Source organism: Macaca thibetana, chromosome 12 (assembly GCF_024542745.1).
Source record: "Macaca thibetana thibetana isolate TM-01 chromosome 12, ASM2454274v1, whole genome shotgun sequence".
Classification (NCBI taxonomy): Eukaryota; Metazoa; Chordata; class Mammalia; order Primates; family Cercopithecidae; genus Macaca; species Macaca thibetana.
The window spans coordinates 84,718,404-84,746,088 of NC_065589.1; the positions used below are offsets into that span (position 1 = coordinate 84,718,404).

A 27,685-nucleotide genomic window follows, 5' to 3' on the forward strand; every position below is an offset into this window, starting at 1 on the left:
TCCTGCCAAGGCAAAGTGAGTTGGCCTTGTTCCCACATTTTGTGGCCAATTTATAGAATTCATATAAATCCATTTGACTCTGTTGACTTGCTCCTTTCATCTTGAAACCCTTTTATCTTTGCTTCTGAGAATCTTCACTGGCCAGTTTTTCTTCTAGTCCCCAGCCACCTGTCAGACTCACTTGGACTATAGTAGTATTCTCCCACATTGACTTCTCTACCACCAGCCTTGTGATCCTAAATCCATCTTCCAAATAGCCACCAGAATAATGTACTTGAAACAAATCTGATCATGTTATTTGCCTGCTATAAACTTGTTGGATGGCTTCTCATGACTCTTGGTTGTCAATTCTTTTAGACCCAATGCTCCCTTTTTGTAACAAATACTCTGCAATATTTCATTGGGGAGAGTACCCAAATGAAATCCATAGGAAATATAGTAGACTGACTTATACAGCTTGAAAATAAAATTAACTAATGCCTGAACAATAACGTAAAAGAGAAATAAAAATAAAATGAGTGTAAAATAATATATATTTCAATGCGTAAATATTTGGATGTGACATCACCAGGAGACACATTGATCAGTTGCTTGCACCTTTGTTTAACACAGTGACTATGACAGCTGCAGGTGCAGATGGACCTAGATGTTTGTATTCATGACTCAAACCCATGAGCGGTGTTGCTGTCAGTAATTTTCTAAAATGGAAAAATTCAGGGACATAGTCTGTAACATTATCTTTTCATACTTCAATGTAAACCTGAATCACCTGAAAATCTCTTTAAATTGCAGATTCTGGGGTGGAGCCTGAGACTGCATTTCTAACAAGCTCCTTGTGCTTGTGCTACTGGTTCACAAACTTCATGTTGAATAGCCAGAGCCTAAACTTGGGGAACTTCGTTTTTATTCAGAGGCTAATGACATCCAGGTACATTCTGGTGAAATCTGAAGTCCCATACAAAACTTCATGAATTCTAGCTTCTAGTATGGGGTCATCTATATGTTAGAGTAACTGCTATTCTGGAACATAGCCCTGGAGGCCAGTAACCGTTGGCTCTGAGCCCAGAGAAAGGGCCAGAGAGTTGCAAAGAAAATACTATCCTCTTCTCTGGGGAATCAGTGGCTGACATTGGAATCCTTTCCAAAGCACTTGTAATATTTTTTTTTTTGGTTGGGTGGGGGAGGCACCATGTAGTAAGGTAGATCATGCTGAACCTAAATTGACCCTATAATCTCATGTCATAAATCTATGCAGGTGCCTGAGACAGATGCATGAGAGAGAGTGATGGAGGGATGGCACAGTGAATGCATCCATCAAATCAGCAAGTAATAAGCATGATTCGTTTCTGTAAGGAACCCAGAATTGCTGTGGCACAGAAATACTAGAGGGAATGCAGGGCCAGCTAGCACCTCTAGGGTGTGGCATCTTTGTGAGCACTGGGAGATGGCATTCAAGGACAGCTTCTGTAAGAGCAGCTGCAGATTTAGTGGATGCATAGTAGAGATGGCAGATCTTCCCCTGAAGTCAGCAAACAGAGACACATGCCCATCAGGTACATTCTTGTTAGTGTATCTTCTGTTAAGCCCCAGAAGTACTTTAGGGGGCATTTTATAGTGGAAGGAGGTGAGCATGAGGAGGCAATAACATTTGTACACAAATGCAAATACGATTTCATGTGTAATCACTGGTCAAAGAAATCTCAGGACATTGGGGATATATTGTTATTATGTTTACTACTAGTCAGATCCTTCACTGTTGTTCCCCATATATCATGCCTACAATCACCATAATATACACTTTTAACCCATCTTCAACTTCTTTTAGCTTGATGCCTTCTGTATCAGGTCTGTATGACTCCTATCAAAATTTTCCTCTGATTGTTATAAGATGCTCATCTAAATCATAATTTGTAGCACAGAAAGAAAATCTTTTCTTGGTCCTTTTATCATAGCCAGTTATTCACTTCTCACATCCTCCAGCCTCTTCCAAAGTCATGATCTCACATTAGAAGAAAAAATGAATCCACCTGTTATGTTTCCAAGGCTTTAAATCCTTTTTAAATTGACAAACAATAATTGCATATATTTATGGAGAACAATGTGGTGTTTTGCTATATGTATACACTGTGGGATGATTAAGTCAGGCTAATTAATATATCCATCACCTCACCTACTTATCACAAGACTTCAAATTCTGAGACGAGTTTTTATGGTGGACAAGATACATTCTGGGTTTCATCGTTTCATGCTTTCCCAGTGAATGAGCAGAAGTATAGGAGTCAGTACGCTTGACTCAACGCCAGTTCTTCTTGAACGTTGACTGCATACTCCAAGAAGACAGATTCCCCACATCAGGCCTGCATTTGACTGCCTCATCCTCTGCAATAAACTACTATACATCCATCTCGGCACAGCACTGTGCATCCTACTCTCGGGGGCTGGTGATTCTGCAGCTTCATCAAAAGGTCTGAGTCTGCTTTGCCTGGAGACAGCTTCATATTTAACCTGTAGTTAAGGCCTGCTAGTGTTTCCTCTTTTTCTCATCTATGTCAAAGATAAGAACTACCAAAGAATTGGCAGTAGTTGTGTACTTTTTCTTTTTGACTTTTATTCAAGAATACTTTATTCCATTCATCCAAGAACTAAACTTCACCTTCCATAAACCAGAGGTATAGAGAAATATTACCGAACCCTTCTCCTCTGTCAACAAGACCAGTGTGTATTTAGGACTCATATACTGTGTTGGTCTCTACCTCTAGCACATGCTCTGCTTGTTCCTGAGATTGTTCCAAGATGATTGTTAAGTCTGAAATTGAGCTAAAGCTCTTTGTGCTTTCCACAGAATTTCCCACTATAAATCTTCTTATGAAACCTCTTGGAATGCTGTCTTTAAGCTTGTTAGACAATTTTCATATCATGTAAGAGCTAACTTATGTTTTGTCCTGATATTAACCAGCTGGACATCAGTCCTGCTTTTTGAACTTGGATTGGAGGAGTGGAAATGGAAAAGAAGGATCGAATAAAACAAAGAATGAATTAATGCAACTTATCATATGGAAGCAAAAGGATGTAGGATGCCTGAGATTTCTAAGCTAAAGTAGTTAGGGAAATAGAGGAACAGGAAGAGCAATTTACTTTTGTGACAAAATCAGTAAGCTTGGTTTTAAGGCACGTTGTTTAAGTGACAGTAGTAACCCTAAATAAAAATACTTAGTAGTCACATATTATCTGATTTCCATGCTGTAATAGTCCCCACTTGTCCATGAGGGATACATTTCAAGACCCCCGCTAGATGCGTGAAACCACAGATAGTACCAAATTCTATATTTATATTCTTTTCCTATGATAAAGTTTAATTTATAAATTAGGCACAGTAAGAACTGAACAAGAAGAAGAATAAAATAATTATAGCAACATATTGTAATAAAAGTTATAAGAACATGGTCTCTCTCTCTCAAAATACTTTACTGTACCGTGCTCACCTTTCTACTTCTGATCTGTTGATCTAATAACCAAGATGGCCACAAAGTGACTAATGGGCTGGTAGTGCATACAGCATGGGTGTGCTAAACAAGGGAGTGATTCACCTCCTGGCCAGGACACAGCAGGACAGTACGAAATTTCATCACACTACTCAGAACGGCATGCAACTTAAAATTTATGAATGTTTTATTTTTGAAATTTTCCATTTAATATGTTTCTAACCATGGCTGACCTTGGGTAACTGAAACTGTGGAAAGTGAAACCATAGATAAGGGGGGACTACTGTATAAGAAACATAGATATGTTGCAAGGTATTCATTTAGTGGTGAATTAGTAATTGAGAGATTTAGAAGAGTACATATAAAAGCCTCAAAGTAGCTTGTTAACCCCCCGTAAATCTTCTTCATTAAGTCTATTAGATGATGAAAGTGAAGGTGATAATGATTATGCTGAAACAGTGAATGGATCAATTTCACAAAGGCACTATGTTACAAATGTTTGCAATGCTTGGTTATAAATACTAAGCAATTATTTGTATAATTTTCCCTTATACATTTTTATCTGAAATCAAATCCAATGTAGATTTCCCATTTTTCTCAGGAGCTATTTTCCAGCATTTATCTATGATGCTATGAAATGTTGAATGAAATTCAGGAGCTATCCTCTGACAGGGTGTGCATATGTGGCTTCTGTCTACCACTATATCAGCTTTTACCATTTTGAAAATACTAACAGTGCTTTCTATAATTGGAAAAGTACTCGCCCCCACCCCCCGGCAACAGTGCCTGTGGATATAATCAACATGTATATGTAATATGCATGTGCCAGAAAGCTGTGCCAAAAAGAGTTGAGCTATATTTGTATCATCATCAAGGAACTTGAGAAATCTATCCTTTGGAATAGACTAGCTTTCTCGTGCTTGCTAACAAAAGCTACTTTTGTATGGACAGTCAGAGAAGTGGTGTCAGTTGTCAAAAGTGATACCAATCCAATCTCTTACAAGATCCCAGGTTTACCCATGAATTGTTCTCTATATGGACATTTCTTCGGTGTAGGATTCATCTGAGTCACTTGAGTATAGCTTTAGTGGTTGGTTATCAGAATCACGGATTCTTTTCCTCATGCAAAGTAAAGTAACCCTGTCCTTTGCTATTTGCTTGTGTCCTAAATGATACACCGATTAGTACACTTGTGTTTTCTCTCCAGCCCTGGCGTGAACCCTTGTACAGAGTAATTCCCTGCTTCTGTATGAGACCAGACCTATACAAGCCACCTCACTTGTTTTTCATGTGATTCTCATGAGGCTATGTCACAAAATGTGCAGGTAAAATAAAACAATGCCAATTTACAAATGACTTTAGTGAAGAATAAAAGTTAGATGTTAATGTTTAGCAAGTTGACATTACTATTTTATTGCTTTTCAATAAATCTAAAATACTATATTCACATATCTCCTTATGATTCTAATTGAAGAGACATACTTAAGTATTAAAAATCCAATAGTTTAGCCACGTGACTTTGCAATCTTACATCTCATGCTTGAAGACATGCCTATAAATAATACTCACCAAAGAAGGAAGAAATGCATACTGTGTTCCTTACAGAGAATATTAGTGTAGATTCTACTTTGTTCCATTATTAACTTCCCTTTTGAACTGAAATACTTTCTAATTTGTTCTGTTATTTACTTCGTTTAGACTTAGCAGGGATAGCACCTAAAGTGGAGCCCAAGACAAGGGCTTATGTGCAGGTAATTTATTTCAGAAAATGACCTACATCAAGGAAGAAAAGTAGAGGCTTTGAAAAAGTCAAACAAGGAAGGAGGAAAAGCCATTCCAAGGATGCATTGTTTTGTTGATCACCACTGTGGGCACTACAGTGTTCAGTCTGTGTTCATTGCAATTAGGTATCCTGTGCAGAGCCATAGAGAATGTGCCGTATAACTATTCTTCCAAGGGGTGGAAGAGAGAAACATGTATTCATCAGCTTCCCTCCATCAGTGGTCAAGGGTTGACAAGTAGGGTATAAACTTTCTTGTATTTCTAGGTTTACACATGCTTCAGAATGAATAAGTTTGCACACATTTTACATGGGCATTGGAGGGCAGAGAAACCCTGGAGCAGAAAGTGAGATACATGGTGCAAGTGAGATGAGGTTGAGTTGCTGCCAGGTCCTACCTATGAGCAGCTGGTTGCCACAACACTTGCTGCAGTTAAGAGGCTGGCCAAGAGCCAACAGGTACATGAATATGTGCTCAAACATGAAGCAAATGCAGGTTAAAACCAGCATGAGATACCGCCTCACACCTGAGAGGATGGCATGACCAAAAAGATGAGAGAATGAGCGTCAACAAGAATGTAGAGAAAAAGGAATTCTTCTACACTGTTGGTGGGAATGTAAATTGGTACAGCCATTATGAAAAAATGGTATAGGTGTTCCTCACAAAATTAAAAGTAGAACTACCATATGCCCAGCAATTCGTCTTCTGAGTATATACCCAAAGAAAATGAAATCACCAATCAAAGATAGCTGCACTTCTGTGTTCATTATTCACAATAGTCAAGATATGGAAACAACCTAAGTGTCCATCAAGGGATGAAAGGATCAAGCAATTGTGGCATGTATACATCCAACGGAATATTATTCAGCCATAAAAGAAGGAAATTCTGCCATTTGTAGCAACACGGATGAACCTACGCTAAGTAAAATAAGTTAGAGAAAATAAAATACTGCATGATCTCACTTTTACATGTGGAATCTAAAAATGTTGAACTCATAGAAGCAGAGAGTAGAATGATGGTTACCAGGGGCAAGGGCATGGGAGGAAAGGGGAGATTTTAGTCAAAGAGTACATACTTTCATTTATAAGATAAATAAGTTCAGGGGATCTAATATACAGCATGGTGGCTATAGTTAACAGTCCTGAATTGTATATTTGAAATGTGCTTGAATATTCTCACCACGAAACAAAACAAAACAAAAAGGGTTACTAGGTGAGGTGATAAATGTGTTAACTAACTTGATTGTGGTAGTCATGTCACAAAATTCTTAGATATAGAAGCCTCATATTGTATACCTTAATATAATTTTGTTTGTCAATTATACCTCAATAAATCTGGAAATTTTTAAAAGTTTGGTGTAGAGGACATGAGATGGTACACAGATGTTTGATTTATCAGCTAATAAAGAATAGTGAAGGAGGAGTTTAAAGGAGGTCAGACAAATGCTTTAAAGGAGGTATAAGATACTACTACACCCTATAAGAGCACGTAAATCAACCCCCCTCCCTCAGAAAACTAGCCGTCTAAACTCTGACAGTATCACTTGCTGGTGAAGAAGTGCAGCAACTGGAATCCTTATGCACTGCTGATAGACAGGCAGAGAAGTACAGCCATTTTGGAAAACCAGTTTGGCAGTTTTTTATAAAGTTAAACATACACTTATAGGACTCAGCAATGCTACTGTTTATCAAAATACTAATAAGTGAAATAAAAACTTATGTTCACAAAAAACCTGCACATGAATGTGTATAGCAGCTTAATTTGTGATCACCAAAAACTGGAAACAACCCAAACGTCCTACAACTAATGAATGTATAAACAATCTGTGGTACATCCATAGAATGGAATACTTCTCAAAGTATTCAGAGGAATCAACCACTCATATATATTCACATATACATATATTCATATATACATGAATTCATATATATATTCACATATACATATATTCATATATGCATGTATATATTCACATATACATACATGTATATATACATGTGTGTATATTCATATATACATATATGTATGTTCATATATACATATATTATATATGCATATATGCATATTCATATATGCATATATTGTATATATGTATATTCATATATTGTATTCATATATATGTATATTCATATATGTAGATTCATATATACATATATGTGTATATTCATATATACGTATATATGTATATTCTTGTATGCGTATATATGTATATTCTTATATATGCATATATGTATATATGTATTCATATATATGTATATTCATATATATATGAATACTAGTACTCAGCCATAAAAAGGAATAAATTAATGGCATTTGTAGCAACCTAGATGGGATTGGAGACTATTATTCTAAGTGAAGTAACTCAGGAATGGAAAACCAAACACTGTATGTTCTCACACATAAGTGGGAGCTAAGCTATGAGGATGCAAAGGCATGAGAATGACACAATGTACTTTGGGGCTCAGGGGGAAAGGGTGGGAAGAAGGTGAGGGATAAAGGACTACAAATTGGGTTCACTGTATACTGCTCGGGAAATGGGTGCACCCAAATCTCACAAATCACCACTAAAGAACTTATTCATGTAGCCAAATAGCACCTGTTCCCCCAAAAAACTATGGATATAAATAAATTTTAAAAAGAATGTGGGTATATTTTCAACATGAACATTTTGGAAGTTGTGCATACAGATCCAGGCTTCCAGCTTCTCTTGAAAAACTGGAACATCTGGTGACTGTGGGCCTACACTCATTTCTATGTGGCAGCAACTGGCTGGAGTCAAAAGCAGCTGCCTCCTTTAAGTGCCTTGAGGCGGAGCATGTGCCTCTTCCTCTGGGTGCAGTCCCAACCACCACCTGTCATTTTACACCCAGCCCCCTTTACTCACTTTTGTACCTGCCTGCCCGTGGCAGATATTTGAGCTTGTGCCTCTGCTGAAGACAGTGGGGAGCCAATGAAAGCCTTGAGGCAGGGGAATCATGTGATCAGACTTTCCACTCTAAAAGGATTAGTCAGGCATGCATATGGAAGGTAGATTGACATGGGATAAATCTGAAAGTGGAGAACCAGTTAGGAAATAATTGCCAATCTAGGAAAGAGATGAACGCTTAACTGAACTTAGTAGGGGGCTGGAGGTGAGATAACAGAGCCTAGATACATTAAGGAGGATTTGCTGACAGGATGTGAAGGGTAATGGAGAAAAAGAAGTCTAGGGTGGCTGTTGGCTTAGGCAACCGACTGGGTAATCTGTGATGCCATTAACCTAGATACGGAATACAGATTCTGAGGGGAAGATAGTGATTCCATTTTGAATGTGCTGCTTTTGGAGATATGTTGGCTACCCAACAGAGAGCTGAATATATGGATCTGGAGCCAAGGACTTGGGAGCTGTGAGCACATTTGTGGTACTGAGGCCCCAGTGGGTTGAGTGAAAAGGAAAGAACCAAAAAGGAAACACTAGAGGAAGTGGACCCAGCTAGCCAAGGGAGATGTACAATTGGTGTTATTGGTTCCAACATGCTACTAACTCTTTAAAATATACTTATGAATTATAAGTTAGAAACATTTTCTTATTAATTCAACAGAATATACTTTAAACACTAATGACAATAGTATTCGAAGATTAAAGTTTCCCCTTGTGTGAAGATTAAGGCTTCCATGGAATGTATATGAGGCAGAGGAGTCACACATATGAAAAAACTGACTCTTATGAAGAGATGAAGTAATTTTAAATGTAAAAAAATAAAAAACCAAGACATTTGCACATAATGGTGCATAGGATTATTGTTTGGTTGCATTAGCTCTGTTGTGAAAGATAGCATCTTTTTCTAGCTGAGAGTAGTTATCTGTAAGCAGGAAATGTTCAATAGAACATAGACTTGAAAGACCAAATTCAAATTTCTAAACCTCCTAGCATAAGTGTCTATTAGATTCACACCATCATACTTTATATGTTCTATTTAATACATTTTTATGGATTAGGACAGAGCTGTCTCCTTGGGTGAATAGTATAGAATTTTGTATGAGGGGTCATAGCTATTCCTTTAAGAAACATATACGGAATAAGTAATTCAAAGATTGGGGAAGCTGGAGGAATGTATAAATGAGCTTTGGTGGAGTTGTCATTTAGAAGTAAAGCTGGCTAAATCTTGAACATAAAACAAATGAATTCAGAATAATGCACATTATTCTAGTGTTTATCTGGTCAGAACATTCATTTCAGAGGTTAACCAAGACTTTATGGAAAAGAATAAGATTTCCCATGTCCACAAACATACTGTAATATCAGTACAGCATCTTGCCTTTTAGTATCTATTTGGAAAAAATTCAAGATGACTGAATTTATCATATTGTGAGTACTCAGAGAATTGATGTTTGTAACTTCCATTTAGCATTTTGGGGATAATCTGGGTGAGGCCCCTGTGCATGGATATAATAGCTCCTTAACTTTACATTTTATCCTTTGCCTCCCATCCCCACTTCTTTTTCTGTCTTGAAGGTGTTGCTTCCTTTTCCCCCAGGTATATTCTGACTATTCTTTCTAGAAGACGGCATTCAGAAAATGCACACATATCAACATGCACTATATTTAGTTTGAAATATTCATTGCTGAATAACATCCCACGTGAAGGGAGTTCTGCTGATAATTATGGAAGTCACTTTATTTTATGATTTTTCCCAGTTAATAATCTTGTGATTCTTGTTTGAGTTCCATTCTTGGTCCCCTGTATAGCTAAGATGTAACAAGTCAAGAGATTAAAAGTACTGCCGGTTTCTTTAAATTATCAGTTGTTGATTCTGTGCTATATCTAGAAAGAAATGAGCTGATGAGGGAAGAAGTATTCTCATTGAAAGTTTCCTATTTGGGTCCCATAAGTTAGTAAATCCATATACTGTAATCACTTTTATCACACTCTATAATCACTTTCCTTAATTTTTGTTTTCAGCAGTGGTCTCTATTTTGTAGCTCCAAAACGATCTTATTCTCGTTACAAAAAAAAAAAAGTTACAGTTGTTACTGATCTATGAGCAGTTCTCTTGAGGGTTCTGTTCATTAAAATAATAACTCTAAAGGAAATATCAGAGCTTTAAGGAGTATGGTTATATTAATGTAAACCTGTACATTTAAGAATAGTTTACTAATGCTTTTTTACATTATATAATTTACATTATATACTTTTTTTATATTATATACATTATTTACATTATATAATATACATCTTTCACCTTCCCCTGCTAGGCATCATAATCCCTTAATTATAGAAAAGGATTTTAAATAACTCCTTTTCTTCTTTGTAATCCATTTAACTTGCATTAATTAGGCAAATGCCTTGTTAGGTAAATTTTTATTTTTAACCACAGCCCAAGATAAGAAAGCTCAGAATTGCAGAATCAAAAGAGGAGTCATTTCCGGGGTTTGGTAGATTTATGGAAAATCTCTGATATTAAAATTAAACTTAAGGCTCAGCAGAAAGCTGTCTCAACTTTTTAAAGGGATGTTTGTAAGATCACAAGTATCTTTAAGAATGAGTTTTTTTGAGTATCTCCTTTGAATTTAGCATGTGGTAGATTTTATGGATTACAAAATCGGCATACAACTTGTCCCCAGAATATAGGGAGTATATAATCTAGTTGGGAAGTGGGATACACATGTGAAGTGGTTAATAAAGTTTTTAATATAGGATAATAAAGTGCTAAATATATTTAATACATCTTTAATAAGTATTTACTGTGCCAGGCATTGCAATAGTTTCCGTGGGAGGTAAAAAGAACAGGTAGGTGCCCTCTACCCACTGCAGAAGATAGTTACACATACATAAGCCTAACTTACTCAAGGCCTCAATTCATAGACTATATGCCCTAAAGTAGAGTCTTATTGTATTCTAAACTTTACTATTCCCTTAGAATCTAAATCCTCCTTTGTGAATTGTTCAAAGCTGAATCCAGGTCCTACCAGCTGTGTGAAACCTTCATGACTTTAGCCTGCCTCCTTGATAAAACACTAGAGACACAAAGAGGGCAACAGGATAGGTGGAAGGAAGTGTGGTCTGTGTAAGAAATTTGTCAGGCTAAAGTTTCCTATTGAAATCACATAATCTCAGCAGTGACATGCTAAATGGTACTCATCTGGCCCTGTGGTTTAGGTACTAGACAAGTATATGATTGCCAATCAGAGTTTTCTTTTTTTTTTTATTACTTTTATTTTAAAACTTTTAGGTTCATATGGTTTGACTCTTTGTCCCCACCCAAATATCATGTTGAATTGTAATCCCCACATTTCAGGGGAGGGGACCTGGTGGAAGGTGATTGGATCATGGGGGCGGCTTTCTCCATGCTGTTCTCATAACAGTGAGTGAGTTCTCATGAGATCTGATGGTTTAAAAGTGTGACAGGTCCCCCCTTGCTCTCTCCCGCTGCTATGTAAGACATGCCTTGCTTCCCCTTCACCTTCTGCCATGACTGTAAGTTTCCTGAGGCCTCCCTAGCCATGCAGAACTCTGAGTCAATGAAACCTCTTTTCTTTATAAATTACCCAGTCTCAGGTAGTTCTTTATATCAGCGTGAAAACAGACTAATACAAGGGCACATGTGAAGATTTGTTATATAGGTAAACTCATGTCATGGGGGCTTATTGTACAGATTATTTCATCACCCAGGTATTAAGCCTAGTACCCATAGTTATTTTTTCTGCTCCTCTCCCTCCTCTCACACTCTACTCTCAAATAGACTCCAGTGTCTGTTTTTCCCTTCTTTGTGTTCATGAGTTCTTATCCTTTAGCTAAAGGATAAGTTATAAGAACATGTGGTGTTTGATTTTCTGTTGCTTAGTTTGCTAAGGATAATACCCTCCAGCTCCATTTATGTTTCTGCAAAATATATGATCTTGTCCTTCTTTATGGCTGCATAGTATTCCGTGTTGTATATGTACCACATTTTCTTTATCTAATCTGTCATTGGTGGGCATTTAGGTTGATTCCACATCTTTGCTATTGTGAATAGTGCTGCAATGAACATTCATATGCATGTCTTTTTATGGTAGAATGATTTATATTCCTCTATATACCTAGTAATGGGATTGCTGGGTCAAATGGTAGTTCTGCTTTCAGTTCTCTGAAGAATCACCATACTGCTTTCCATAATGGTTGAACTAATTTACACTGCCACCAACAGTGTTTAAGGGTTCTCTTTTCTCCACAACCTTGCCAGCATCTGTTATTTTTTGACTTTTTAATAATGGCCATTGTGACTAGTGTGAGATGGTATATCATTGTGGTTTTGACTTGCATTTCTCTAATGATCAGGGATATTGAGCTTTATTTCATATGCTTGTTGAAGACGTATGTATGTCTTCTTTTGAAAAGTATCTGTTCATGTCCTTTGCCTGCTCTTTAATGGGATTGTTTTTCTCTTGTAAATTTAAGTTCCTTGTAGATGCTGGATATTAGACCTTTGCAGATACATAGCTTGCAAATATTTTCTCCCATTCTGTAGGTTGTCTGTTTACTCTGTTAATAGTTTCTTTTGCTGTTTAGAAGCTCTTAAGTTTAATTAGATGCTGTTTGTCAATTTTTGATTTTGTTGCAATTAGTTTTGGTGTCTTTGTAATGAAATCTTTGCCCATTCCTATGTCCAGGATGGTATTGCCTAGGTTGTCTTCCAGGGATTTTATGGCTTAGGGTTTTATATTGCAGTCTTTAGTCCAACTCAAGTAGATTTTTATATATAATGTAAGGAAGGGGCCCAGCTTCAATCTTCTGCATATGGCTAGCCAGCTATCCCAGCACTGTTTATTGAATAGGGAGCCTTTTCCCCATTACTTGTTTTTGTCAGCTTTGTTGAAGATTAGATGGTCATAGGTGTGCATCCTTGTTTCTGGGGTCTCTATTATGTTCTGTTGGTTTATGTGCCTGTTTTTGTACCAGTGCCATGTTGTTTTGGTTACTGTAGCCCTGTAGTATAGTTTGAAGTCAGGTAACGTAATGCCTCCAGCTTTGTTTGTTCTTTTTGCTTATGATTGCCTTGGCTATTTGGGCTCTTTTTTGGTTTCATATAAATTTTAAAATAGTTTTTTTTCTAGTTCTGTGAAGCATATCATTGGTAGTTTGATAGGAATAAGATGGAATCCATAAATTGCTTTGGGCAGTATGACTATTTTAATAATATTGATTCTTCTTATCCATGAGCATGGGATGCTTTCCTATTTGTTTGCATCTACTCTGATTTCCTTGAGCAATGTTTTGTAATTCTCATTGTAGAGATCTTTCACTTCCCTGGTTTGCTGTATTCCTAGGTATTTTATTCTTTTCATGGCAATTGTGAATGGGATTGCATTCGTGTTTGGCTCTCGGATTGGCTGTTGTTGGTGTATAAGAATGCTAGTGATTTTTGTACATTGATTTTGTATCCTAAAACTTTGCTGAAGTTGTTTATCAGCTGAAGGAGCTTTTGGGCTGAGACTATGGGTTTTTCTATATATAGAATTATCATGTCATCTGCAAACAGGGGTAATTCGACTTCCTCTCTTTCTATTTGGATGCCCTTTATTTCTTTCTGTTGCCTCATTGCTCTGGCTAGGACTTCTAATACTACGTTGCATAGTAGTGGTGAGAGAAGGCATCCCTGTCTTGTGCCGGTTTTCAAGGGGGAATGATTCCAGCTTTTGCCCATTCAGTATGATGTTGCTGTGGGTTTGTCATAGACAGTTTTATTATTTTGAGTTATGCTCATTCAATACCTAGTTTATTGAGAGTTTTTAACCTGAAGGGATGTTGAATTTTATTGAAAGCCTTCTCTGCATCTGTTGAGATAATCATGTGGTTTTTGTCTTTAGTTCTGTTTATGTTAATCTGAGTTTTAGATACTTATTCATCCACCCTAGAAATATTCATTGAGTATCTGCTTTGGGGGAGGCACTATTCCAGGAGTAGGGATAGAACAGTGAATAAGGCAAGTCCCTGCTATCATGGAGCTTACTGTCTAAAGAGAAAAACAGACAAGAAAATAAATCAATTGATTAATAATACAATTTATATAGTGGCAAATGTAAGTGAAATGAAGATAAAACAAAGTAGGTAGTTAAAAAGTCATTAAGAGGAGGGTATTTTAGACACTATTCACAGACACAGGTAAGAGATGGGATAGACAAATGTTAGGTGAAATCATTAGGATGGGGCACTGAATAATCTTGAAGGGTCAAGAAGCAGGAACGAGAGCTTTTCAGGCAAGACGTGGGATGGAGATAAGCAAGAATGTGTAGGAGTGGGGAGGAAAGGAAGAGGCAGAGAAGGACGAAAGCCTGGGGAGTCATAGGAAATAAAGTCATGTGTACAGGGTCACATCCAAATACACCTTGAAAGATTGAGTCTTCCTTTTGGACAAAGTGGTATACAAATAAATGAATAAATAAATAGCTCTAAATCCACTTGAACTGGTGGCCAGAAAGCCACTGCTATTAGAGGCTTGAGCAGGGAAGCAAAAATGTGTGAAAATTAATCCAATAAATATATGTGTACACAATGGTTTGAACCAAAGTGACACTGAAGTCAGGAATGTCAGCTAGAATGCAACTGCAGCAATCCAGGCACATAAATAACATTTTTATATCACATTTGCTTTCTTACCTCATTTCATATTCATTTGAACATATCTATTGAGCATCTATTAGGTGCCGGGGGGTATGTAAAGCACTGGAGATACATTGGTTAGTCAATCAGTTATGTTCCCTGTTCTCATGGGGATCACAGTGGAGTGGCAAAACAGGCACCAGTCAAGTAATTACAAGACTGAAAGGCTAATTTCAAATTATGAGAATTACCTTGAAGAAAAAGTAAACAGCATTATGGGGGCACATAACTAAGAGGCTTGATATCATGTTGTGGTGGGCAAGGCTTCCCTGACAGAAATTGCAGCAGAAATTTGAGATTGAATAAATATTGATTAGAAAGTGGAGTGTAGGGCAGGGAGGGGAAAAGAACACTCCAAACAAAAAGAAAAAAAAATAGCATGTGCAATATCTGTATAGCTGGAGGGCATATGGCCTGTTCAGGGATCTATCTGTAAGGTACATCTGGAACAGAGGGAAAATTGGTAATTGGTGTGGAATTATGAGTTGGGGTTGCAGACATAGGCTAGGCCAAATACTGCGAGCCATGTCGTCTATACCTGGGAGTTTACACATTAACCCATGAGCAGTGGAAACCACTGAAAGATATTAGGCAGGGAGATGGGAGTGTGGACAGGGAATGAGATGGATCAGACATCTGTTTTGAAAATACTCACTCTGGCCTCAGTAGAGAGAGAGGGGCAACAGTGGATGCAGGGAGGTTCTTATGGAATTAGGGTAGTGGTTATGCAAATAGAGAGAACTGAATGGGTTTAAGAGATAGTGGGAAGTACAGTCAGGAATAATGGGCAACAGAACTTGGATACAGGCAGTGTTAGGATGATTCCTGAGTTTCTTGTTTGTGCAAATGGGTGGTGTTTGCAGAGTCACCCTGTCATGTGTGCATCATTATTATCTCATTTTACACTTACCTGAGGTTCTAAGGGGCTAAATAGTATGCCTAGGGACACCTTTAATAGGTCACAGAGGTAAGACTCAAACTCTGGTGTATGATTTCAAAACTTGGGTTATCTCATCTATGCTGTGCTTCTGAGTTGATTGCAGAAGGAAGAAAGACTATAGCTCAATGATGGTGACATAAAAACATTGGTCTTTATTATCACAGAGCCATAGAATCTTAGCATTGGGAGGGATTATAGAAAGCTTTCTGATGTGTTTTTCGAGCTTCTTTGACTGTGACTTACAGTGAGAAATGTATTTTACATCACAAATGACCACACAAAGAATGGAAACAATTTCTTGACACAGCATTAATATATTGACATGATCTCTGTTATTTTCCACTCTATCATGTTACATAAAAAATGCTAGTTGCTATCCACAAAATTGATTTCATAATCCAATTAATGAATTGTTTAGACAATACTAATCTAGTCCTCTTAATTTTTAGAAGAGTATTTGAGGCCCAGAACTGGGAAGGGATTTCCCAAAATCTTACAGCCAAGAAGCAAGTGAATTCCTTACCCTTAGTCCAGTTTTTTTTGTTTCTTTCATAAATAAAATTGACTGATAGGTTTGTAAATTTTATCATTTCGGAAAAAGTAGCTGTTGATAATTTTTGCTTATTGGCATTTAGTTTGTTTCTTCCTGTAAAAGTTTTGTTTTATACTAAGGTTAGACCCTCCAGGACCCAATTAAATGAAACATTGCAAGATTTTATTTCAAAAGTAAAGGACATGGAACGGCCAAGATAATAATAGTGCATTATCTTTGAGAATCTGAGAAAGACTAATAAAAGGCCACAGAAAATGAAAAGCAGTTATCAAAGAGAGGTGATAAAAAAATGAACTTATGAAGTTACCTAAGAAACCAAGGAATAATTGTGAAGCCAAGAATAAAAACAAAATTTTTCTGCTAAGCAGAAATGCCAAATGGAGAATAGAAAGTTTTAATAACATGCAAAATCACAGGTACTGTATTTCATGAGCAAAGTTTAAACATAAACGAAATACGTAAGTTTAAAAAGCTTAGGTAGGTAATATTGAAAAACAGTGGTACATTGGAAAAATATTTAATGGAGCTATCAGACTGTTAAAGATTTAATAAATGAAAATTTAAAGTTTACTCAGCTGAACTGAATTTAGAAGCTTATAGTAACATTTAGGGAGAAGACAGAGAAAGGGATTTGTTTGCTAGTTTTTACACAGTCCTCTAATCTTGATGGAAATATAAATTAGTTGCTGAAAATCCTGACAAGTTTTCTGATTATTTTCCCCATCAGATATGCACAAGCAAAGCTTAGGAAGCAGTGAAACAGCTAGGACTGAGGAAAACAGGGATCAGAAGTCCCACGGTGGGGGAGTTGGAAAATAGTAGCATGTGTGGTGGGAGACTTTTTCTTTTTAAAAACCAATACAAGAGGCAGAAGAGAAAATACTGTCCATCTAACTTCAGGGTATTATCCATGCAGTCACCCAACAAGTACTTATTGAACCCTTACTGAGTAGCAGATGCTGTGCTAATCTTTGGAGACAACCTATGAATAAGACAGATCTGGTCTCCTGCCCTTATGAAGTTTGCAGTCCCTTAGGTCATTCCAAACACTTGACACATGCTGTAATAGAATAGGGACAGTGTGCTACAGAAGTAGAGAGGTATCTGATCTGGGCATGGTGGGTTAGGAAAGGCTTCCTGGAGCAAATGGCATCTGAGCCAAGACTTGAGTAGGATAAGTAGAAGTTATGCAGATGAAGTGTGAAGTAGACAGGTTTGCCTGTTTCAAGGATTACATCATACCATGTGTTTAACATCTTAATAAACATTAGCCTGGCACAGAATAATCTCCCGTAAATGGCAATTTTTCGTATTTCATTATTGTCAGTTATAGGCACTGCTCAGATGGTACCTTTCTTTTGATTTTCCATAGAAAACAACCACATCACATACTGTTTCCATAAATATGGCCAATAGAATATAATGTTAATGTTTAATTGTTATTATTTAAAAGGTTTACAAAATACTGATGTTTTTCATTGAAGTCAGCTTTGCTTGGAGAAGAAAAATGCAGAGCATATAGTATATTACAATCTGTCTATCTAAGGAAAATATAGAATCAGACTAACAGAACTTAAGTGAACTATAGTGGTGACCTGATACAGTCCCTCCCTTTAACACATGAAAGAACATAACACATGAATGAGCCATTTGCTCAAAGTAACAATATTGTTTGTTGGTGGCAAAGATGGGTCTCAAAAGCAGATGTTCAATATTCATTTCCTTTATGCCGTACTGACACTTATAATAAATTGTTTTCAAAGCTCTCAACTTTGATGTAAAATTGTGTTAATATTGTTTCATTGATGTTAATTTCAATCATTACCTTTGAAGTTTTCATGGACTTCATTTTTGTTTTTCTACTACTTTGTTCTTTCTGAGAATGTGTGCTTATTAATTTCAGTTGAACCATTTTACTGTACATTAAGAGTGAGGAGTATACGTAATGCTACTATCCATTTTCATTTTAAACCATTAATTTATTATTTGCAGTAGACAAACATATTTTAAATGTCATTTATCCTCTGTTAGGTCAAGGTCTCAATCAAAGATGACCATTGGTAGGCATATTAAGCAAAGTATTAATTAAAACCTGGAAAAATGCCCTGTAGTTAGTAGTCTAAATAATACTTTCCTATAACACACACTCCTGGCTGCCACTGTGGTAATGTTCTTTTGTGATTATTATTGTTACATGGTTATATGTTCACATACTCTCTTTAAAGCTATATAATTAGCAAAGCCTTTAAAATAAAACTACTAAAATGTTCTTCTGTGCTATTCTTCCTTTTGCTCACTGTTCACTCAGAGTCTTCTGTGCTTTAGTCTATTGTACTAGTATTGATTCCTTTGCCCACCTGCCAGCTTTCTTATCCTTAGGCGTCTTGAAAATACCATAATTGTTTGTCATTCTCTCCACATGGGAGCCATTCACATCCCTTGACTATCTCTGTGAGGATCCATTGGATAAGGATTATTTCAATGGCCACCAGATTCTTTATCTTATCCAGTGTGCGTTCTGAAAAGCTGTTTTGCCTTATTGCTTACATAGCAATTGCTGCTGAGCTTGTTTCTCATTGTCAAGATCTCACCACTCTAGCTTCCGACAACCTTCTTTCCTTTACCCCCCCCCCCCTTTTTTTCCTGGTAGCATTATAATTAGAAATAATGCTGTGAATTATTGACTTCCGGTAAAATTCTATGAGTTCCTGATCATCCCCATGATTCCAATATTAAGTAGAAGCAATTTAGTTTCTGAAGGCTGAAGCTTTGCTCTAGGGTTTTGTTTTGTTTTTTTTTTTTTCCACAGCATTTCTTTTCTTTTTTTCTTATATTACTTAAGATCTACAAACTATTGACTTTTGGTTGTTGAATTTGCAGCTGTTTCAGGATTTTCTGGTGTGTACATCACTGTTTAAAAATCAACATAACTTTATCACTTTTTTTTTTTTTTTTTTGGAGTAAAGAAGCATCATTTAGACTTGCCAAAGACAGGGAATGGTAAATTAAATAAATTGGTGAGTAAACTGGTTATACCAGTTTGATTGGTCTGGCTATTCTCTTGCTATACTTGCCTTAGGAAACAGAAATCTTTTTCATTTATAGATTTTGATTTATGCTTTTGCTTCTTTAAATCATAGGACATCATATAATATGCAAAGGTCATTCAATGATGGTTCCCATTAGTTTTAAATAAAAAAATGAGAAGAGTAGTTCTAAAGTCCTAACTTATTTGCATTAAAATTTATAAAAATAGTCTCAGTGCTCAGAAAGGCTGAATTTTTCTTTTCACTATTTCAGTGTATTACAAAACTTCCTTTCTACTGCCTCAGAACCTTTTTTTTTTTTTTTTTTTTTTTTGAGACAGAGTCTCGCTCTGTCGCCCAGGCTGGATCTCAGCTCACTGCAAGCTCCACCTCCCGGGTTTACACCGTTCTCCTGCCTCAGCCTCCCGAGTAGCTGGGACTACAGGCGCCCACCACCTCGCCCGGCTAGTTTTTTGTATTTTTTAGTAGAGACAGGGTTTCACCGTGTTAGCCAGGATGGTCTCGATCTCTTGACCTCGTGATCCACCCGTCTCGGCCCTGCCTCAGAACCTTGAGACTACAGTATTTTGTTATATAAATCTCTTTGCATATGCATTATATTTTACAGTTTATTTTGTTTTTCAATACATTTTTAGTATGGAAAATTTTTAAAACCTATAAACGTCTATCATCACCTGACTTCAACCATTATCCATTCATTAGTCACATTTGTTTTATCATATTCTTACCTACTCCCTCCCGCCCCTTGAAATAATAGTAAGAATCACAAGCACCATGTAATCTGTTAGTATTAAGTATCTAGCTTTAAAATTAAAGTCTATATCTCTAAAGTTATAAAACATAACCATACTATTATCATACCTAAAAACTTTAACAATATTTCCTTAATAGCATCAACTAACCAATAGCATCAGCTAACTAATCAGTATTGAAATAGCTCTAATTATCTCATAATTTCTTTTTACATTGGTTTATTTACATCAAAATCCAAATATAAACTACGTATTGTATTTGGCTTATATGTTTATTAAATCTCTTTCAATTCATAGTTCTTCCCTCATTTTTTCCTTGTAATTTGTTAAAGTTCTTTGAGTGTTCACAAATTTTAATTTTGTGGATTGTGTTCCAACATACTATTGCATAATGTGTTTCTCTGTTGGCTGAATTTCCTGTAACCTGATAGGTAGGTCTAGGGCTTTGATCAGATTCTATTTTATTTTTTGGTGAGAATAATTCATGGGAATGCTGTATGCTTCCATAAGAAGGAACAATGTCTGCTTGTTCCTCTGTGATGTTAAGATTATTCCATGTGTTTGTTTCCAGCTTGATCCATTCATTATAAAGTTTTCCATTAATTGTTAATATGAAGTTTTTAGCAGCCATTGATGATCATTAACTAGGATCCATTATTACAGCAGTTGTTGCAAAGTGGTATATTCTAATACTAACATTTTTTCTTATTTATCCAGCTTCATTTAAAATATTCATTTTGATGGATTGAATAAAAGTTAATTATTGAGCACCTATGATGCACCAGTACTCTGCTAGGCAGTATAAGGGGAAGGCAAGTGCATGGACTGTGCTCTAAGTGGAAACCAACAATATATCCAACATACTCAGAGAGCAGTTATGGTATGGTCAGTGAAATAAGACAAGAGAGATAAGCATGGGCAGTAGAATGTTTCAAGGAAGATGTGGACCATGAGTATTTTATGAAGAAGGGGAAATCTGAGGGAATTGCAAGCAGGGGGTGCTTTGAATCACTCCATGAGCTAAGAATAGGAATGGCCATATAAGGGAAGGCAGAGGAAGAACACTACTTAGAGATTATGTATTAGCAACATCAAAGGGGGGCATTTGTTGGTAGTGAGAAAACTAAATTATTTAGATTCTATATTGATTAGTTGACATCATCCTTTTGAACTTTCTGATCTTGTTCTAAACACTTTTGGCAGAAATACTTTGGATGGACTAGGGAACTACAACCAAGCTCAATGGTTTGGAAATTAGTTTGTCATAAATAAAAATTCATCTGAGCTTAAGAAATTTATGAGCTTCCAAGTCAGAAATAAAATGTAAAGAGACAGTCATGTTGATGTGTATACATAGTAATAAAAAAATCCAAACTACATGGCGACTTGTGGTTCCACAGACCAAACCAGGATATTTGGAAAGGAGAAGCAGGTGCGCAGGGTTTGATGTGAAGCTGTGGCAAAGTTAAAGATGTTGAATTTAATTTTGGAAATGTTGGATTTTAAGTGCACATACAAATAGCTAAGTCTTAAAGAATTTGTTAATATAGGATTGAATTGCAGACAAAAAGATAGAGCGGATAATATAAATTTTGTGGTCAGAAACATAGATTGAACTCCTAGAAGGGGATGAGCACATCAGATAATGAACATAGATAGAGAGGTTGAAGGTTAATGAGAGGATAATGTAGGGTTGGAATTATAAGGTAGACACAGGAAACAGGAAGAAGAGAGCAGTATCTGTTGGTAGAGAAACAGGGGAGAGAAATGTCATGACCTGGGGCAGGAAAGAGTTTTAAGCATGAAGCAATAGTCAACAGGGTCAACTATCACCATGAGGTCAAGGAATGGAGAACAGAGAACTATCTTTTGGGCATTTCAGGGGGAGATCACTAGTAATATTTGATGGGATGACAGAACACTGATTTTAATTGTAGCAAGTGAAAGATGGAAGATAAATTACAGAAAGGAAAGATTTGAAAGCAGGTCAGGACAGAAGCAGGGATGATGTATTCTAGGAATGGGGTTCTCAAGAAAAAGGTCAATATGATGGACAGGATAAGCAGTAAGTGGACTAAACTGAATGATGTTTAAAAACTAGGAGTAGAAATTTCCTGGGTTATTTTGATAAACAAGGCAAAATATTACTTTAGAAAATGAAAATTTTGCAAAATGAACTTAATTATTTAGACTCACTTTAATTGTATTTGTATGACATTATTTTATTTAATTTTCATCATATATATTACCATTAATAAATGATGCTTACATGAAATGTGTAAGAAATGAAGTATTTAATTGGGAATGCTAATATAAAAAGAATTTTGCATACCTCTACATTTCCCTGCTGTCTGCTTCCTTAGCCAGATATATACATGGATCAGATAAGTATTTGTTTTTATTTCATTAGTTTCATTGGTTTCCTGCTTACAAGGATAATAAATACTTATTGAAAAAATGTCACCCAGCACAGAAAGGTTTAAAGAATAATTTTTTTAAATCCCAGGAAATGATTCTATTCAGAGATAACCAATATTGTTGTTTGGTAAGTCCCCTTCCAAATCTCTTTCTATGCATAGATACATAGTTGATATTTTACATTAATGAGATCATACTGCAAATGTGGCTTTATATCTGCTTTTCTGCATCTAATAATATATTGTGGATATTTTCCATTTCAATGAGTATGGAGTTATGGCATCCTCTTTCAATGGCAGTCATTGTATAAAAGTACCATAATTGATTTAAGCCATCTCCTTGCCAGACTTTAGACTTTTTCGATTTTTCTGTTTTAAACAGCACTGTAGTGCACACTCCTGTGGGTACATTTTTGTGCACTTGTCCAGTTAATTGTCTTCTTTAAATAATATTCTGGAAATAGGGTTGTGGATCAAGGCTATGCATTTTTTATATTGTGACACATATTTACATATAACCTAATACCCAACAGAAAGGCTGTAGCAAGTATACTTTTACCAATAACACATACCGGTACCCAGAAAGTTGTTCTAAGTGTCTTACAGTGGTTTTTCATCTTAACTCAGGCCTGCTTTCCATTCTTATAAAACAAGAAAGCTGAAATATAGCAGAGATTCTTAAACTTTTAAGCATTTTAGGATTGAGAATTTTTGAAAGTTGTTTAACCTCTGGAAAAAAAAAATGGGCTAAACCAGAAATTTTTACTTACTATTTGTGGGAATATACAGATTCTTTGGAGTTAAATCATAGATTCTTTAGGAACCCCACTCCATGAATCTAGGTGAAGAATAACTGAATGACATGATTTTAAAGTTGCTTTTTCCTTTTAACCCACACACACACATGTTTCACAGATACATCACACAGTCATGTGCACATAGAATTTAAACATTTATTTGGAAAAAAAAATTGACATCTGCTTTATATAGAGCCTAGTCTTATTATGACCTGTGAAATAACTTCAGTGTGCATAGTTACTGGAATGAAGTTTTTCTATTTATTTCAGGTTCTTCAATGGCGAGCCCACCAGGAAGAGGTAGCAAGACTGGAAATGGAAATTTCTGCCAGAAGAAGAGAAAAGGAAGAGGAGAAAGAGAAATTGTGGAAGAAGAAGGAATTGTTGCAAAGGGCAGAGAAGAAAAAAAAAGTATAAAATCTATTGTCAATATGAATGTGTGAATGAATGCTTACTGGCCTGATTGAGTTTTTTGGTCTTGATGTTTGGCATGAAATTCTCTTAAGCAGTTCTGAGAACATTCATAAAGATCTAGTGGAATGTTGCTTCTAATGAAAAGTTTATTTGAGCTTCAAAGATTTGTTGACATGGAGGAGAACCCACTTTGTTGATTTGTGTGAGCACAGGTACCTGTGATTAGAAGAGGTGCTGTAGGTTAAAAAACAAAACAACAACAACAAAAAAACAAGGTTTGTGAAGGTTGTTAAATCCTGTAATAAGTAGGGACGTGGCAAAAAATGAGAGGGTGCTGAGATAGTGTCTTGGTTGATGGCAATGTGGTAAATAATTGCCAAAAACATCCTTGTTAGTAGAATATATTATACTAGAGGCAGTGCAATTCATGGAAAGTCAAAATGCCCTTTAAAGAGTTTACTTCTTGGCTATGTATTAGATGGTTTTGTTTCTCGATTACTAACACAAATTCCTCATTCCTCTTTTGAGTAAACATTTGTTGCATAATCTTAAAACTATACACCAAAAGAAATGATTGTTGATTCTCCATGGAAGATAGAATACACTTAAGGGTTGTTTTTGTTTTAAATATATGTATGAGATACTTATTTAGACATTTATGTTTTTTCCCACAACAAAAATTATGAAATTTGCCATAAAAATATTTTTGTTACACATTTAATCAGATATATTAACCATTTTTTAAATGGAGTGGCTAGCCTCTGTAGAAATAATTCTCAAAAAGGCAATTAATTTGTGATCAGCAGAGTAAAAGGAAATGGCCTTAACCTACACACCTGTTTTGATTTGATCTATATGGTGTAAAAAACTCTTTTCTTTGGAAAAGCTGCTTATAGTGCTAAGAATGATTAATTAATTTATGGTCATTGGTGGACAAACTTTTCCTTTTTGTGAACATAGTTGACATTTTGCACTATGTGAACCAACTAAGTCAAAGAAGCTCATGCCTAGAAGTTGTTCCTTCCAAGTTGAATATGTAGGGGTAAAGGAACTATGTATCTTAAAGCTATAAGCCAGTTTTTCCACATTTTATTAGACTTCAGTTGTCATTGTTATTGATTTGTTTTGTGACTTTAAATCAGCAAATTGGTGTAGAGGCAGCATGTGTGGAAAACAGCATACATAGAAGTTATATGATCATTTGACAAAGTCAGCTGCTAAGAAGATAGACTTCACAGTGCTTATTTTAATTCAAAAATGAATTTGATTTCTGCTTCTAAGGAAGTAAATGGGGTGGTTTTATCAAGTCCCTATCAAGAGAGTTGATGATTAAAGGGAATAATTACATGTACCTCCAAAACTCATAAGTATTGATCATGTTTCAAATAATGTAAGTGAGCTATGTATCTCTGGAGTGGGGGAACTTACCAATTATTTACTGATATGGAAGTACAGCATGTGAAAAGCATATCCCTCTACCTGGGCCCTCGAAGCATTTTCTCACTGTGAATTAGCATGACCACAAAAGGTATTATATTTGTAGGCACTTGTTTGCATGCGGTGTCAACTTAAATGTCATATGAAGAGATTTGGAAACAGTTTCATTTACTGGGGGTTTACAAAGACAGGTAAAGCCATTTAAATCAAATAACTCAAGTATTGAGAATGGAGTTGGTACAATTAATTGTGCGAGTTCAGTTTGGGTTGAGGAACTGGCATGGCTACACAGGAGAGGATGGGGAGACATCACTAGTTTGTAAGATTTCTGGAAGTGAGAGAAAGGCATTTAAAAGATGAGAGAGAGAGCTTCCTGAGCTTGCAGATGGGGCTGACAATTGCCTCATAAACACTACAACAAAAACCGAACAGAGTAACGGAAGGAAGAATTAAGCTGTTTTAATGGCTGAGGCACCCAAAGGGCTAACCTAAATGCAGCTTAAAACAAGGACACTTAGGCCTGAAAAGATGAAGGCTGAGGAGAATTTCAGTATCATTAGTTATGTGTGTAAATTAAATATCCTCTCCTCATCTTAGAATGCAAGATGAGATCTATACCTATGAGCATTAAAGTAGCACATGTTGAAAAAACATGAAAACCTCCATGCCTAGAATGCATTTTTTCGTCCCTAGTTGCATTTGGCTAAGCTTCATGCAGGATGTTACATGTATAAAGTGTCCTGCCCTTTATAATAAAAGATATTATAAGAAGTGCCCTATCAAATTTGTTGTCCTATTTATATAGAGTATAGAGGACATTACAATGTTTTGGGAAACTAAGCCAAATTTGTGGTCAAACCCTAGCAATTGTGTAGGACCAAGGCATATGACTTATTTTATTTAAAACATACTTTTTCATTTAGAAAATTATTTTTAAAGTAGAGATTGATATGTTATAGACATTAGCACACATTGGCTAGCATTAAAATGTTAACATTTTTCATTTTGTTTCAGAGTTTTAAAATTTAAATAAAGGAGAGAATATTACAGATAAAGTTGAAATCCTCTTTTGAGACCTTCCTCAGTACCATTTCCCTTCTTTCCTACACAGAGACAATCATGATCAGGAATTTTACTTCTATCTTTCCAGGCCATATATAGATTTTAAGATATTTTGACATGTAATTTGTGACTTTAATTTTTTCATGAACACTATCATGCTGTGTCATTCTGCAGTGTTTTAAAAATATGTCTGTGTGGGGGAGGGAGAGCATTAGGACAAATACCTAATGCATGCAGGGCTTAAAACCTAGATGAGGGGTTGATGGGTGCAGCAAACCACCATGGCACACGTATACCTATGTAACAAACCTGCAGGTCCTGCTCATGTATCCCAGAACTTAAAGTAAAATTAAAAAAAAAAAAATACCTGTGTTAGTAATACACATAGGCCTAGTTCACTCTTTTTTTTTTTTTTTTTTTTTTTTTTTTTGAGATGGTGTCTCGCTCTGTTGCCCAGGCTAGAGTACAATGGCGTGATCTCGGCTCACTGCAACTTCTGCCTCCAGGATTCAAGAGATTCTGTTGCCTCAGCCTCCTGAGTAGCTGGGATTTGAGGCGCCTGCCACTATACCTGGCTAATTTTTGTGTTTTTAGTAGAGACGGGGATTCACCATGTTGGTCAGGCTGGTCTCGAACTCCCAACCTCAGATGATCTGCCTGCCTCAGCTTCCCAAAGTGCTGGGATAACAGGCGTGAACCACCGCGCCCAGCCTTTTAATTGCTACAGTGTTCCATAGTAGAAGTGAGCTAGTGTTTATCCATTCTCTTTGGTGGTTGATATTTAAGTTTCCAACGTTTTGTTCTTATAGGCTGTGCTGCAGCAGCCAGCTTGTACTGATGCATGTATTCAGGCTTTCACTAGGGTGCACCTAGAAGGGAATAACTATGTTGTAGATTCATATACTTTCAACTTTATAAGATTTTGGGGGGTGGTTTATAAAATACTACAACTTTGCTTTTTGACTTTTGTCAATCTGGTAAATTTGAAAAGTATCTTATCAATATTTTAATTTATATTTCCATGATCATTTTTGAGGTTGAAAATCTTTCATGTTTACTGGAGAGTTTTCTTTCTCTGTAACTCACTTCTTCATACTTTTAAAATCCATTTTTAAAATGAATATGTAAAAGCTCTTTATAAATTCTAGATTCTATTTCTTTTTGTAGCTATATGGGTTGCATATCTTTTCACCCATTGGTTGTTTGCCTTTTCATTTTGCCTATAGTATCTATAGTGTCATGGAAATTTAAAATGATCAAGTAATCAAGGTTATCAAACTGTTTCTTATGAATTATGCTTCTCTTCATGAACTGTGACCTGGTAGCAAGAGCATCTCTACAGGTGGCTCTTATGTGTGTCTCTGTTGAGGGTCATATGCACT

At 36.1% G+C, this 27,685-nt stretch overlaps 1 protein-coding gene across 6 annotated transcripts in view; it reads left to right on the forward strand.

The window, feature by feature from the left end:
• CCDC148 (coiled-coil domain containing 148) overlaps positions 1–27,685 on the forward strand; it is a 284,045-nt gene that overhangs the window by 176,583 nt on the left and 79,777 nt on the right. For all 6 annotated transcript variants that reach the window (XM_050750433.1, XM_050750439.1, XM_050750438.1 and 3 more), the window contains one exon: positions 23,661–23,801. In XM_050750433.1, the coding sequence (XP_050606390.1) occupies positions 23,661–23,801 (141 nt within the window). The remainder of the gene's footprint in view (positions 1–23,660; positions 23,802–27,685) is intronic.